The sequence below is a fragment of the Pleurodeles waltl genome, chromosome 3_1 (assembly GCF_031143425.1).
Source record: "Pleurodeles waltl isolate 20211129_DDA chromosome 3_1, aPleWal1.hap1.20221129, whole genome shotgun sequence".
Classification (NCBI taxonomy): domain Eukaryota; kingdom Metazoa; phylum Chordata; class Amphibia; order Caudata; family Salamandridae; genus Pleurodeles; species Pleurodeles waltl.
In genome coordinates, this window is record NC_090440.1 from 1,936,324,785 (window position 1) to 1,936,341,585 (window position 16,801).

General features: G+C 42.7%; 1 protein-coding gene across 1 annotated transcript in view; it reads left to right on the forward strand.

The window, feature by feature from the left end:
• Positions 1-836: 836 nt before the first annotated feature.
• The window catches only part of ERAL1 (Era like 12S mitochondrial rRNA chaperone 1), a 31,720-nt gene continuing 15,755 nt past the window's right edge, over positions 837-16,801 (forward strand). The window contains exons 1-7 of the mRNA XM_069226208.1: positions 837-942; positions 11,123-11,284; positions 12,017-12,144; positions 12,238-12,315; positions 12,775-12,821; positions 13,513-13,574; positions 15,992-16,104. Of these exons, the coding sequence (XP_069082309.1) occupies positions 870-942; positions 11,123-11,284; positions 12,017-12,144; positions 12,238-12,315; positions 12,775-12,821; positions 13,513-13,574; positions 15,992-16,104 (663 nt within the window). The 5' untranslated portion in view covers positions 837-869. The remainder of the gene's footprint in view (positions 943-11,122; positions 11,285-12,016; positions 12,145-12,237; positions 12,316-12,774; positions 12,822-13,512; positions 13,575-15,991; positions 16,105-16,801) is intronic.

Consider the following 16,801-nt stretch of genomic DNA (forward strand, 5'->3'; position numbering starts at 1 on the left):
TGTTTGAGACTGATAGCATACTAATGTGGTAGTACTGCATCAATAGAAGACAGGAGTTGCATTTCTAACTTTTAAGTTGTGATCAAATATGTAGCCAAATTACAATGTCTTGGCCTGGCAATTTTACATTGTCTGTTCAGAAAAACCAATGAATGTTATAAATTGTCCATGGTTCTGCAAGCTGTTCAGCTGTAGTAGCCAAATGAGGTGTAAAATAATGTGTGATGATGTGAGGAGGATGTGCAATTTTTTTCATTAATTATTAACACGTTTGCCAAATCTACATAACAGATTCTAGAACTCAACTTCCATTCGGTGTTCAGGCCTCCATAGTGTGACAAAAGCATGCTGCATTATATAGTCATTTGCTTACTATACATCTTCCACTAGAGCTCCTCGGTGAATCCACGAGCTTTTCTGTGATGCATAGGTTGTAACATGTTAAGCGATGTCATAAATGTGCTAACTAAAAATGGTACCTCTTTTTAGTCACAGAATCGTGGCACGTATGCCCGAGCATAGCTGTAACCAGTTAACTCTGCACGCTGCGCCACCAAACGAGCTGATTCGAGTTACGAACTTATTAAGTCTGTCAACGTTTACATCAACAATCCATCTAGCTGTAGATGATAAATGCAAAATATGATCTGTGACCCAGACATTTATTAAGTAACATTCAATACATGCTTTTCAAAATAAAGGAATTGCCTGTGCAAAACAAAGTGGTGACTTGTTCGTTTGGCAAATCAGTGGTTGAGACACAGACTCCCTTCCAATATGGCCGCCTCGCTCACCGCCCTCTCATGCTCCATGTTAAACCTCTCTCTAACACCCAGAACACCACTCGGGGACCCGTGCAGGAGGACACCATGGCGGCAATCACTGGGGTCCTGGGACGTGGGACTCAGCTTTGGACATCCCTCCTACAAAGACAGAGCAAAGGTCAGTGAAAAGGGAAGCGGGCAGATGGGCGTAGTCCCGTCATTTGCATAACTCTTGCAAAACGCATTTCGCATTCCAGACTTCCCGAACTTTAAGGGACGTTTGTCTGTTGTGAGAATCTGCGATGGAGAACTTTATCTCAGGGTTGGATGAAACATCGGCTTGTGACGTTCTGGAGTAGTGAGCCTGCAAGGTTCATAAATTAGACTTCCTTCTAAACTCAAGGGATTACCTAGTGAGCCAACCCTGAACGTAGCTGTTAAGGCAGGAGTTATCGAACTAATTGACATTTACATTACTGCAGCCCGGTTAGATTCAACTTTACTTGCTGCAGCCTAATGTTACCAGATACCTCCATATCACAGGTGACTCGGTGCTCCAGTTGCGGTTTTTTATTTAATATAATAATGTATTTTTTAAATTCTTGTCGTGGTTCACCTTTATTTAACATGCATACCTGGAAAAAATGTAAAAGGACAGCTCAGTACTGGAGCATTGCTTTGGTGGTCAAATGCTGTCATCTGGTAACCTTACTGTAGCTTCTTGTGTGTTGTTGACTACTGTTGAGGCAGAGGAAGCCCGTCTACATTTAGTGGAAGATGTTGTCCAGGACAAAAGAGCCAGGTTCACCAGATTTTTAAGGCGACTTGTGTCCCCAGGCACAGGAGCAGATCCATAGAAACTAGGCGACGTCTGTGACCAATGTAATGCCCTGAACCATGGTTGTGATGGCCCATGGAAAAAGCAGGCTTCTTTTGACTCGTATCCTAGATGCACTCAGCCCACTTATTTATTAAATATCCTAGAAAATGTGAAATAATATTACTGCACAGAAAGAGAAGTTCCCATCTTATCATGAGTGAGTCTTATTTTCCAGTGAAAGACTGTATCCAAGCTATTATTCACATGTATATAATATACATCGTCACTATCTATGACCCAGCAAGTCAGCGCCATCTCCTCCTCCTGCTTCAACACCCTCTGCATGCTTCGGAAGATCTACAAATGGATCCCCACTGAAACCAGAAGAACAGTCACCCAAGCCCTTGTAAGCAGCAAACTGGACTACGACAATGCCCTCTACGGAAGGCCATACTCCAGAAAAAACTGCAACACATCCAGAACGCCTCAGCACACCTTATCCTGGACATCCACTACCACAGCCCAGCCCACCTGAGAGACCTGCATTGGCTCCCCGTCAACAAGAGAATCACCTTCAAACTCCTCATCCACACTCACAAGGCATTGCACAACACCGGACCAGAATACCTCAACATAAGGCACTCCTTCTACACACCGACCCGATTGCTTCGCTCTGCCAACCTTGCCCTTGCCACTGTCCCACACATCCGCAGAACAACCACCAGCAGCAGATCATTCTCGCACCTCGTCTCCAAGACGTGGAACACTCTTCCCACCCACCTGCGTCAGACCAAGGACCTCCTTACCTTCAGAAGACATCGCAAGACTTGGCTGTTCGAGCAGCAGCAGCCCCGTTTCACCCCCGTCACCGCCTCCCCGCCCCCCTCAGCGCCTTGAGGCCCTCACGGGTGAGTAGCGCGCTTTACAAATTCAATGATTGATTGATTAAACCACACATTCTTGCCTACCCGTTTGTCTGCCACTGCAAGCCCATAGTGCATGTTTGCAAGGATGCAAGAATCTACATTAAAAAATAGATGTATTTATAAATACCAATTCGTACATTCCATGCAGTACTTCTTAATGGAATGAAAATATTGATTTAACAAGTTGGGTACACTTGTGTTACTATTCATGGATGTCATCAAGTTAATATTAGTGATGATGTCTCTTACAAATTGCAGTTGTGAAATACAGTGAGCTATCAGGCATGAGTGTAGCTTTCCAACTAGGGATCTAAGAAGTTAGTGATTGTGTTCTGTTTTTATTAGTGTCCGGAAGTAGACTCCTTACTTTGTAAGAAATAAAAAACAAAATGTGGGCACATAAAATGTGAGACAAACTTTCTTTACCTATGATAAATCCACATGCATCTTTTCTACTTAGCAATGGATAGTTTAGCTTCAAGATACAGTTATTGGGAACATTTTAAATTAAAGGCGAGGGGGGGCTTGTGTGGTATATTTAATAATGCTACTCATAATTAGCAAAACAAATCTTTAGAGCTTAGTTTTTCATCGATTATGTTTCATTGCGTAAGCTTTAGTATGTGATAGAGATGGAGTCAAAATGTCAAATTCATATATACCTCCCTCTCAGTCGCTCCCTTTGAATCTTTGAACATGTTTATTAACTATTTAGCACCTTCCCAATTTGCAGTGCCTGACAATAGCAAAAGGTCCCCAGAGATGTAAGGGCCTCTTTTTGTCTTTTCGTTCTTATGTCAGATTGGATTTGATATTGGCTAATAGTTTGGTAGATTCTGCTGATCATCATCATTAATAGTAGTGTAATCTCTGAGTATTTCATGGATACACTAATTATTCAGTGGAAAATGAAGCATTAAGAATATTTGTTTTTTATGCACAGTGTTGTGCGAGGTCTTTGAGTCATGTCTGTAGGCATGGATCGGTTGGGTGGGATAGGGACAGTTTTGAGGCACCTCAGGATTTGGTTCCTAGAAAATGTTCGATTTCCTACAACTGATTCGTAGCGGCACTGATACAACTGCCATAGTATTCTATTCTTATACTCTTATTTGTTTGGTATTGTCAGGGGGAATTTGTCCACTTCCTTGTGGGATTGCTGTCACATATTTTTCAGGATAAAAGTCAGTTTTTATGGGTGAGCACAAAGTGCTCCGTCCATTCTGCAATCTCTCTTTGGGCTCGAAACCACGCCCATGCCACGTCAGTCACTTACATTGGTTTGTGGGCTTGCCTTTTAAAATCCGCTTGCTTTCATTTGTGAAAGGCATGCACACATCATGCCTTTTCTGGTGTTTAGCCCACCTACACAGCACCAGTAAAGCAGCAAAAACATAAGAGGCTCGATGTTTTCAGCCTGGAGTCCGGACTACTTTATCTGTTTATTTTCCACGCAGCCCGATCGCGCTGCATTTTACATAGCGCAATCGCGCTGCGTTTGTTTTGCTTTATAACGCTAATAGCTCTAACTCGAACAAATGCAAGACCCGTTGCATTGAAAATGCTTGTTCTCCTTGTTACTGGTTTTGGTGCCTTGTTTTTCTTCTTCATTTCAAGAGGGTGATAGTGTTTAATGTTTGTGTGATGTTGTGGTGGATGGCACTCACGAGGAATTCTAGTCTATCTCTACTGGAGTTTATTTACCACTGATATGTGTGCGTTGCCATAAGATCTGTATTGAGATTCTTCATTAGTTCCATCACCACAGATGTTTGCTATGACACAAGATGTGAAACACATTTGAAATTTGGAATATGATCAATGAAAGGTCGGATCACCACAGTTGAACTTCTTCTAATATGGAAGTTCAGGTTATTTCACTGACTTCAACACCAGTGTCTCTATTGGGATTTTTGGTGACTCTCACACACCATATTGGTGTCATGCTTCATCCTTGGATCTCGTCCTAGTCCCTGACGTGCATTCAAAGACAGTGGTCAAATGTCAGGCTCTGTCTTCCGAGGGAGCTTGGCGGTTTCTTTTCTTCATCTGACTTCAAATTGAGAGGATTTATGTGACACTGTTGCTGTGAAAGAAAGGTTTTTATTCTAGCACACAGCAAAGTTTACATGTCTGTAAATGAACTGCATTGATCGTTCAAAATATATCAGAATGAGGAAAGCACAAAGCACATTTTTGGTAATTTAGAAGTGTGGTGGAAACAAATATTTTAATATGATCAAAACAAATAAGTACACTAGACGACAATGTTCCCACACACCGCTTGTACACTGTATAATTTTATCAGTAAAACTGTATATCTGTGCAAATGTAATTGTCGTTAAATTTGACAATGTGTTGTCTGTAATGGCTGTGCGCCACCACACTATGCACACTAAATTAAGCCACTCTACTCTGCACCACTCCACTCTATGCTACACCACACCACACCACACTACGCTACACCACTTCATTCCAAGCTACTACGCTCTATGCCTCTCTACTGTATTGTGCAGTACTCTACTTTATGCCAGTGTACTCTGTCACTGCACTCATCGCTACCACATTCAACACCACTCCAGTTTACACTATTCCACTCTGTTCTGCACCACTTTACACCAATGCACTATACTCTGCACCACTGCACTCTGCATGTTTGCACTCTACGCCAGTGTTCTCTGCACCACTGCACTGTATGCCACTATACTCTGCAGCACTCTTCCACTGCACTCTACTCCATTGCACTCTATGCCACTCTATTCTACACCATTGCACTATACGCTACTCTATTCTACTCTGCACCACTGCACTCTACCCCACTCTGCTGTACTCTACTTTATACTACTGCACTCTACGCCGCAACACTTCACTCTATGCCACTACTCTACTCTTCATCACTCCACTCTACCCACTGCACCCTATGCCACTCTACACCACTGTACTCTACAATGCTCTACTCTGCAGCACTGCACTCTCTGCCACTGAACTCTGTGCCGTCCTTCACTGCACTCCATGCCACTGCACTGTATTCAGTATCACTCCGCTCTACACTACTACACTCTACCCCACTTTACCCTGCACCACTGCACTCTATGATATTGCACTCTATATCACTCTACTGCATGCCACTGCACGCTAGGCTACTTTGCCTCACTCTAAGCTGCACTCTGGCATGCCACTCTATGCTGCTCCGGCCTATGACACTTCACACCACTCTCCTCTATGCCACAAACTTTTAGCCATGCTGAACAGCAGCCATTCTGGTGTACAACATGGCTAAAACACATTGTTGTACATTTTTTTTAAACTTTCTGAATCCTATTGAGTAATATATTGGATTTTAACAGTACGGAGTTGTCTTATTCATTAATTGAAGACTGGATAATATGTACACATACTATAGCTAAATAATTCCTCTAGGAGCATTTTTAAGTGAGACATTGCCTGTACCCAGTTCCTAGGGGAATATGGGTTGCCCCTAAGTGTGTTCAGGTTCACAGAGATAGCAGTACATTCCTGTCGTATTCTTGTAAGGGATCCCCTGAATCACTCTTCTTCCCTTGCCCTAAAGGCTGCCAGTATTTCTGTCCACTTTTCTGTCACAGGTTGCCTGCGCCCGTCAGTTTGTTCCTCAGCCTTCAAGGCTGCCCCCATTGAAACTGCCTGTTTTTTCACTTTGGCCTTCCACTTGCTATGCAATATACTCTCTGATCACCTCTGGTGCATAGCTATGGCTCACTTTGCTACCAATGGCACCAAGTCGTGGAATTTGGAGCCTTCTTTCAGTTTCGTTGGTCAGTACTACAGACCTAAGACACACATTTCTGACCTATTGAGGTGTGCCCTATGTGTAGTGTGCTCTAATTCAGTTGTTACCTTCAGCCAGTAGTCAACAATAATCGGGCAATTCTAGACCTTGTGCATGAAGTCTGCATCTATCAGTGACCATCTCAGGCAAGTTTTGCCTTCAGTTACTGCAGTTGCATTCAGCCTCTGTGGTGTCAGATAAGTGATATGGAGGTACTTACCCTGAGTGTAGCTGAATTCTGGAACCTGGTGGGGATAATAAAAAAACTGTAGTCCTCATTATCCATCAGCTCTCTGTGAATTACACCCTCCCATGAGGTGCTCACTTTTACCACAGTGTCCATTGTCTTGGGAAATTTCAGTTTTCTACATCCAAGCAGCTTTACCCCAAACATTAGTAGGGTCTGCAGTACATAATGCTTAGGAAGGTCTGTTTGCCCTCCCCCTGGTGGGGCATACAGCACACTTATAAATGCACTTTTAGTCAGGAACTGTGACTGACAAGCCCTCTTTCTCAATAAGAGAGGCTAGGCTTCTTAACTCCCGGTTGTCATAGCAATCACCAACGATTAGTAACCCCACATCCGGCCACTTCTCCAGGCTTGAGCTGTAAATTACCCAGCCTGGGTGAAGGAAAACCCACTAGTGGTAATGCCGGAGCATAAAGTGGTCTCTACCAGGTTTTCTTGACTACCCTTCTCCAATTTCAATGCGATGGTGAGGAGATTTGTTTGTGATGAAGTGTGGATTGCTCTGATACCACAGCTGTTCACACCTTGTGCCATCCAGCCTTTTGGTCACCCACTGCAGTTGTGTTACAGCATAATAGAGTTCAAAATATGTGACTCCAAACCCACCCTCTTTGGAGCAGCATTGTAATATATGGAGAGTGATCCTCTGCTTTCTTTCTTCCCAGATCAGTTTCTCTAGTAATGTGTTCATGGCTTTGATCCAAAGCTGGGTTACTCAGACAGGGAGGGTAGCAAAGAAATACAAAACACGGGGAGCATAATCTTCTTTGTCATTGATCCTCTGCCCATTATAATGATATTCAACTTGCACCAGAATGTGACTCTGACCTTTAGCAAGTTCCCTAGGTTATCTTCTGTAATATCTTTATCTATATGACATATCTTGTCTCCTTATTTTTTGAGCATCACAAGCTCCCACTTTTGGTTGACATTTCTGTAGGTATGTATTTTTCATTTATTACATGCTGAGGTAGCTAGCCACATGCATACCACTTCTCCTTTTGCAGCTAGGCTTGGGACTGGCCATGACAGAGTTAGCCCCAGGCAAAGTGTTAAACCAAATCATCCTGAACAGAATGGAGGAACAAGTCGCAGCTCAGTTGTGACTGGTTCCACAGAGATGGATTTTGAACAGACCAGATTGCAACACTGTGCATCATCATTGAGCAGTCGATGGGATGGAACTCACCCCTCTGTCAACTTCATCAACTATGAGAAGGCATTCAACAGCATGGGCAGAGAGATCCTTTGGAAACTCCACTTTCACTCTGTTGTGCCAGATAGACTTGTAAGAATCATTTTGAACTCCTACGAGGGACTGACCTACAAGATAATCCATGGAGGACAACTCACGGAAGCCTTCCAAATGAGGACTGAAGTCTGCCAGGATTGTTTGCTCTCACCTTTTCTCTTCCTGCTGGCCGTTGACTGGATCATGAAGACATCTACATCAAGGAGAAGAAATGGGATCCCGTGGACACCTTGGATGCAGCTCGACAACCTGGACTTTGAAGATGTTCTCTCCCATACCCATCTGCAGATACAAGAGAAGACCGACAATGTGGCAGCCACATCAGCACAAATTCGCCTCAACATCCACAGAGGACAACAATGATCCTGAAGGCTAACATGGCTTGCACAACTACAGTCACTCTTGCAGGTGAGGCACTGGAAGAGATTGAGGCCTTTTTCCACCTGGGCGTTGTCATATACAAGCAGGTTGGCATGGCCGCCGATATCAAGGCAAGAATCGACAAAGCAAAGGCTGCCTTCATTCACCTAAAGAGGTTCTGGAGCTCCAAGAACTTAATCCTGCAAACCAACATCAGGCTTTTTAGCACCAATGTAAAATTGACCCTTCTGTATCAAGCAGGGACTTGGTGGATCACAGTGACCTATCAACAAAGTCCAGAACTACATCAGCATCTGCCTGAGGAAAGTACTCCAAATCCACTGGCCAAACACTATCCGTTACAACGACCTATGGCAGCAGATGTTCCAAATCCCTGCTCATGAAGAAATCATGAACAGACTCTGGGGCTGAATAGGTCACACCGCAAGTCCGAATCCGACTCTGCCAGGCCAGCCCTGACCTCAACCCTCAAGGGGAATGGAAAAGAGAAAGGCCAAGAAACACCTGGAGCTGAGGCTTCGAGGCTGACTGAAACAAAATGGGTTATACATGGAGTCAGATTTAAAGAAAAGCCCAGGATAGAGGTGTCTAGGGAGTCCTGGTTGATGGCCTATCCCCCTGCAGGGGTAGTAGGCATAAGCAAGTTCAGGCTCCCACTTGAGCCCCTGCCTAGTCACAACCTGTGGTGCACTTGACAGACCGGGGTTGATCAGTAACAACTATGACCTTTTCTCAAATATCATAAAGCCTGAGACCTCTGAATAACCCCATTGATTATACAACCCAAGCAATTCTACTGTCCATGCTTCTGAGGTAAAAAAGCATATTATCTGCATAGAGAGATATATGCGTTGTCATTACTTGCCCTCCTTCTGCCCCATCTGTCTCACTCCCACCAGCGTTGCTGCTTCTGTTTTCCCTCCCACCCTCCTTCTGTGTAGTTTTTTCTCCTGTTTCTGCCACCCCCACTGGTGGTTTGATGCTGCTCCTGCCTCTGTTGTTGCTTGGCAATCCCGCTCACCTCTCACTATCTATCCTCTTGTTGTCCCCTTCCTTGCTGTCCGACGTGTTCCTAGCCCCCTCTCCCTCCTCCTGGTGCCCCTCGTTTTGCTTGACATCTCCTGCCCTCCTCCCGCTATACATGTAGAGCTGTCTCCGATTCGCCATAACAAAAAAGATCGCTGTGACTGTGAGCTTGCCACATCCAAGCGCTTTTTCCCCTTACTTTATTTTTGTTTTTTTAGATTACTTAACCTGCAGAGCCGTGCTGAAGTGTTGCTTGCCCCATCCCGCCACTCCTGCTACAAAAAACATTGACGTAATCAAGCTATTTGGCCTTTTTGATGTATATTTTAGCAGTGTTATACAGCAGAGCAGCTGCCGTGCAGCATGGTTGAAAGTTCTTCTTCTTTTTTTTTTAAAACGATTACGTGCCCAGCATTGAACTTATCATAGTGGTTTATTTTTTACTTTCAGCCATGCTGTACTGCACCTGTGCTGCTGTACAACATGGCTAAACAAAAAGAAAAAGACAAAGCCAGTAGATCTTACATGGGCGAGACCTATTGGCTTTGCGAATGTTTGTTTAAAAATAGCAGCATGCATCAAACATGTTTTTTGCTAATCGGATGCCTCAGTGAATAAGTATTTAAAGTTGCACAATAGTTTACCAAATTTTTTTCTGTACATAAAAGCAGTCTCCATTGTTTTGCTTTTGTTCTTCTGCATGCATTTGCCTATAAGCTGGGAGCCTTCTGAGAGCATTACAAATAGCCTCAAATTGTTAAATTGTGCACACTTTTTTATGCTGGAACCACTGTCACTAATACAAGCTAAGCTCACTGCATTGCCTTACAGCGCGTGCCCTAATAGTATAGGCTTTGTATTAATGAATCTTACATATACGTTTAAATAACTCGCAGTTTCACAAACTGTAAAGCACCCAGCCATATGGTTTTTGCTGCGGGCAGCTGTGTCTACTTGTCCAAAGGACAAAATAAACATTTGTTGTTTTTAACCTCAAATAATATGTCATTGGGTGATAGGAATACACATTATATGATCGTCATTTCTGGAACAGAATTCAGAAGTCGCCGTTATATGCAAGTGATTGAGGGACACTATGTTACTGCTTGTGCTCTTCAAAGGCACAGTCTTTCACCGATTCAGTAGTGACATTTCCTGAATCCTGATTAGCCCATACTTTTATCCCATCACCTACATATTCAAAATCATATCTGCTTGTTTTTCAGTCTCTCACTTCTGCATTGTTTTGCAGGCCTTCCTTCCATGTTTTTACCTTTTATTACAGAACAGCTGTCTTGGGTGCATCATGATTTATTTTAGTGTTTGTTGGACTGACCCTGGTATTCCTCCTAAACTCTCTTTTTGCTGCTAGTCCCATACGACGTCTCTGGGGTCAAATCATGTATTTGCTATGTCACTGTACCCCCTGAAAAAACTATTTCTCTTTCTGATTTTATGTGTTCTCTGTATCCCTGTCTTCTTTTACGTAAGTTTCCCCTTTCTGTATTCAACTCTAGTTCATATTGAGAGATTGTTCTGAAGTACATTTTGTAGATGTTGTCTACTCTTCTCCCTTCCTCTAGTTTGATATTATGTGAGTATTCTGTTAATATCGAATTCTGTGTTGCTTGATCTAAAACGTATCATTGACATAGTACCTCTAGTGTGGCAGAACTCGCAGGTAAAAGCCATGACTTGATCCTGTCATAACTGGACAGAATGTATTTTTAAGAGATTTACAAAATGTCAGAATTTGCCAGTTCCAGTTTAAATACATGTTCTGACTTTACTTAAGAGAGTTGCTTGGGAGTGGGTGTTGTTGCTTACTGATCTGCAGAGCATATCATTTGACCTGCAAGCTACATGATTTTTTTATTTCTCGTCCTCTTATGCAGTCTGCGTTGGGGAATATTTCAAGAAAAGGAGTCAAGGGATCAGTGTGTCTGCTGCTTGTTACGGAAAGAAGTCTGCACTTGGCCATATTCTTGGAGTTGTTAAAGAGCAGGAATTTTCTGCTGCACTAGGTCAACACCCACCACCTGTGTCCTTCATCAAAGGTAATTCCATTATAGGCTTGTCTCTTCGTGTCATTTTTCATGCACACTTATAACGTAAAAGAACAGTTCAAGTATGAACAGTCATTTCACATTGTGGGTAAAGGGGCTCCTATGTCACTTCAAAGACAGGACGTCTGATACATTTACAGTGGAACATAAGGGATTAAATGAGGAAGGGACCTTTCAATGCATAGTTCTCATCCAAAGCTAGGGTAATTTGCTTGAGAGAAACCAAGAGCAACAAAGGATTCTGTTTCAGTGGAGGAAATGCTTCCAAATGTCACCTTGAAGTATCAGTTGGGTTTTGGAATTGGTAAAGCACACTCCTCCTGACAATTTGGAGGTATCTGTTGATTCAGGGATATCCTTTTCTAATGAAGCATGATAAGGAGTTATGACAAATTGGCTTCTTACACCCATTAAATTAGATTGGCATTATTGACCACCAGCCCTCTGGCATAAAAAAAGACACTTAAGCCACAGAAAGCTAATTTCGACAACAGGTGAGGTACACAGAAATGGACCTCCCTATTGTTATCTCTGGGGCAGTGGAAGTGCATAATAAATTGTCTCACTATTTTGGTTCTACAGAGTACAGAAGCATTGATGGCACATTGAGTGCTGCCTGTGCCCCATTCTATAAGTACTCTTGTTTTCTTCCTTCCATATTTGGATACACTTCCATTTAAGCATTCCTGCCTCTTCTTTAACCTGTGTTTATTCTTTCTGCAGAGGAGCAGGACTGCCTGTTGGTACATGTCCCGGACCAGCCAGAGAATCCCAAGGTTCTGAGAGTGGCCATCGTTGGAGCCCCTAATGCAGGCAAATCCACACTCTCCAATGAGCTTCTTGGAAGAAAGGTGACCTATATCTCCTCTAGGGGCAGGATATGAATAAGTGGCAAACCACAGCAGTAAGTCAAGTATTAACACTGATGTCGTCCTGCTACCCAGGTCTTTCCTGTGTCCAAAAAGGTGCATACAACACGCTGCCAGGCCATGGGGGTTATCACTAATGCAGACACACAGATGGTGAGTTGAGAAGAGGAGTCGGTGTTTAATCTTAGTTGAAGTTATTTTAACTTTTTTAGGAAGGGGATGTTTTGCTTGAACAGAAACACTAGTTTCTTTTTGTCTACTCTAAATGTACCCCTGCCTGGGTTGTCCTTCAGTGAGTCTGTTTGGTACTTTCTTTCATTACCGGAAACATAGCTAAAGTGTAGGAGAGCACAGTGTTTTGCAGACATGCTGCCAGTCTGCCCAACCATACTTCAGTAACTGCATAAATCACTGCACGCAGGGCAGGGGTCTATTCACTGGACAGGTCTCTGATTTTGTCTGACAAAGTCCTGTCAGCTCACTGACCTTGGTTGGGTAGCACTGATCCAGAGATTAAATGCTTGTTTGCAGATTGTGCAAAGTGCAGAGACTGCTCTGGAAAGAAGAGAGTTTCTCACCTTCATTGTTGATTTTTCACTTCATCCCTTTTAGATCCTCCTGGATACACCCGGCCTCACCAGCAAGTCAAAGATGAAAAGGTATGCAGATGTTATGGAGTGCATTGGGTAGAGGTATTGAAAGCGTACAGGATAAAGCTGTTTCATATATACTATTTATTAGACTTAGGAGAGCTGAAGGTGGAGGAACCCTGGTGTAATTACGAAAGAAGAAGCCTGATGATGTAGGCAGGGCCCAGGTAAAAGGTTATAATGCAGAGCATGAATAGGCACTAAGGTGTTGTTCACAAGGTGTGATAAGAATTCTGGGAGGAAGTAGTAGAGTATGGCCAGCACTTTAGAAGAAGGAACCAATGGGGTCTGGGGACTGGGGACTTGGTGTAAGAGGCCCTAGGGAGATCTTGAGCCTGAGCTCCAAGATGGTGGCCCACTGACATGGCTTAGCAAGGAGGGCAGAGGGTTTGGATCCATGGAAAAGGTTCAAGGACTTCCCCGGGTAAGGGAAAGGCCTGGGCACTGCTCACAAAGGACATCCCAAGACACAGATCTCTGCAGGGCTAGGAGCATGCAAGGGATCATACCAAGGTGAGGATTAATGTAATTATGTAATAGTGAAGATGGTGGTGGGAGCATATAATTTGGGGAAAGCTCCAGCTTGCGACTTGAAACTGATCTTTGAGGGTGAGAAGGCTCATGATTTAATTTCATGACATCTGCCTTTTCTAGATGAACAGGTCCAAGTATCTGACGTGTGCATGTGATTCTTTTCCAGGCATAACCTGGAGAAATCTTTGTATCAGGATCCATGGGATTCCATGAAAGCTGCTAATGTAGGTTAGTATGACATTTTTGTGGCCAGCTGGTTTTTCTCCAAGCACTCCAACCAGAAAGCTGAGGGAATTCTTTTGGTTCAGCATTTTGTGTACTCTTGCAGTGTCACTTTATCAGATCAAATATTACTGAAGCAACATAGCAGTCAAAAGTATCCTTGCTTTAGAACAACATGCAGAACAGAAACATAAATACTGTGAATGATAAATGTAGTGGTCCGACACACTAGGATATTTACTTTATACAGTGGCAATGAAGGCTATAAATATACATTACATACAGTGATCTCAGAATGAATCTCACTGCTGTGCTGTTAAACTTTATAACCAAGCAGCCAGGAGATGCCTTAACCTGAGCAATCATAATCTCATCAAAAATATTCTTAAAGCACACCATTGGCTCCCGGTAGACCATTACCTTGTATACAAAAGTAACTTGAGACACCAGCTCCTCTTGAAGAAAATGCCCTTCATATACTACACACATCAGGTTTACATTTCCTTTGAGGCATTTTTTCCTCAAACTAGTCTTTTGCATATTAAAATTATGGAAAACAAAATTGTAACCAAATGAGTGAAAAAATATGCAATATTCCAAAAATGGGGGTGTAATAAAAATGCAACTTGTTTCACGCTTCAAAAGCCCTAAACGATGAAAGGTAAATGAAAATCTACATATTGAGATAAACTGGTTTACAAGTGAGACTCCTCGAGAAGGGCTTTATGTCACATGTTAAAATAAACAAATGGATATAAATTAAAGTCCATAAGTTGTGATCAACAGGTTTACAGGTGAGGGAGCACACTGCTGGCACCTCAGTAAAAGTTCCCCCTCGCATTCTGGTACATGCAGTTCATGATAATTTCAGTAACTCACAAGTAAGGGAATGTTCACCGTTTATTGGTGCAGCCAGTGCTGACATTTCTGTGCATTTATGGGCATGTGTTGTATTGTGATTACCGATCTTCAGCAAGAAAGAGCAGGTCTCTTTAGGGAATGCTTGAAAACCTGCTAGAAGTTCATCAAGTCTGTACTACTAGAAACCGCGCATCCCACAGCTCATCACACTAATCACTCCAGAAGGGGTTCTAAGAGTGCAGGAAGGGAGGGAGGGCGGGGACACACTACTAGCATCTGAGGAAAAGGCATAAACGTGAGTCTGTTAGAAGAGAAGATGGCTTTGTAGCACATGCCTTGGATTACATCAGTGAATTAGGCACTGGTGCACGGCATGTACATGGGGAAGTTTTTCATCAGATTTCTGGAAAACCGGTTACAGTTATGTAGTTCTTTAGTGGTAGCCTTATCTGTTTGAGGTCAGAGCAAAAGATAAGAGCTTGTTTCTTTAAAAAAAAAAAAAAAAGGTTTTGAAACCGATTTGTTAATTAATTTTTTCACTGATAAGCTCCTTTTGAAATCAGTCCTTCTCTGCTTCTGCAGAAGTGAATAGCCATGGTCAGTGTAAAAGAAGGGGCCTTAGGCAGGTAACAGTAATTTAAGATGCATTTCTGGAACTCCTTTGATTAATTCAAGGGGCAGAGTACCACTGGAGGCGATACAGCCGCCTTTAGAAGCTGAGAATTTGAAGAAGAAAGATGTGGGGTTAGGTGCTAAACCCCTCTACTTCCTTCTCATAAGCAAACACCTATATAGCAGAGCACAAACAAGGCACACTAAATATTTCATTGGGGTCCACTTTAATAAACCATTCTTTAACCGTTACAGACACAAAAAAATGCTGGGTGCTAATAGACCTCTACAACTCGCCAGCATTTAATGCTGTAAGCTCAACGGGCAATACAGACTCGGGGACCTTAAACTCACTATTGCAGCTGAACCAAAGCACTTATACCCCTTCTAGGCATTGTAAAAACGAGCAGCGGTGTAGTTGGTTAGAACGAGTGAGGGGTTGAAAGAGGAAAAGGTGCCTTTTTGCTCTGTTGCAGGCCAGTCCGCAATGCGTTCATCTCACTATTGTTCACGCATCATACAGTTACACAGCCATTCTATCATCTTTCTGTCCTAGGAAGCTAGAGACTGTCCAGACATTAGTTTCATTCACATTGTTCAAGTTAGTGTGAGTCACAGATGGAGGGTGCAGTGTAGGCATCAACACTGTGTGCGTATAAGACACTTACACAGCTACACCTTGTATGCATCTGAACAAATGCGGGTAGAAAGCAAACATTTAGGTATCCAGTCTCTGGCTAAGATAGATCAGTTGTGTTCTGCTCTTTCTGCAGAGATCTGCATGTAGTAGAATTGTCACAGGTTAGAAGGGGTGAATTTGAAAGATAATTAGAAGATTTAGATTTTCGTAGTATTCTTTGTACTATCAATGTGCCATGTGAGGGGTTTATGGCCTTCACAGTGGTGCCATGTTGCAAAGTTGTGTAAGGCTTTTTCCCTTTCTTTTTCAGTTTTGGTTCTGGTCGATATTGCAGATTTCTGGACGCGGCACAGGCTGCACCCAGAGGTGTTAAAGTGCCTCTCCAAGTTCCCAGAAGTACCAAGCATTCTGGTGATGAACAAGGTAAGAGGGGTCAGGAAGCACTACTACTTTAGCAGGGTGGGGTGCGCAGTGTGGTTGGGGTCTCACCCTGTACCATTTTGAAGCATGTGTCTTTATCTTTTGTCATTTCTCTTTGGATTCAGAAGCAGTGTCATAAAAAGCCTCTTCTGAACTGAATTATGTCTCCCTATCTCTTCAGAGAATACCCAACACACAGGTAGATGCGTAGAGGCCTTAAAGCTTCAGACGGCACAGAAAATATATCAAAGATTCTAATTAAAAAGAAATGAGAAGCCAAGTGAAAGAATGGAATTATTCATTATTATTTTATTTATTGTTATTTTAGTTATTACATTATTTTTATTGTATTGTTTTCATTATACTCTTTATTACTTAATCAAAACAATTGCAAAATGTAATTTCTTACTAGTTACATTAAAGCCAAGCATTTAATAGCAAATACAACAGAGAATGTTCTAAAGATGAATAAAATTGCTCTCATGTATTCCAGATATTTAAGACCGAAAGAGTCTCTATCCCAGACATTGCAGTGATTTGCGAAGTGGTTACCATTTTAAATAAAAATGCATGTAAATAATAATGTCCTACTGGAGTGCGAAGTGGTCTCTGCTCCCCTGGGCATATCAGAGTGTATGGAATACTTGATACTGTCTTCTCCCTAAGCCAGTGGGACAGTGGGTTTAGTTATTTATTGATT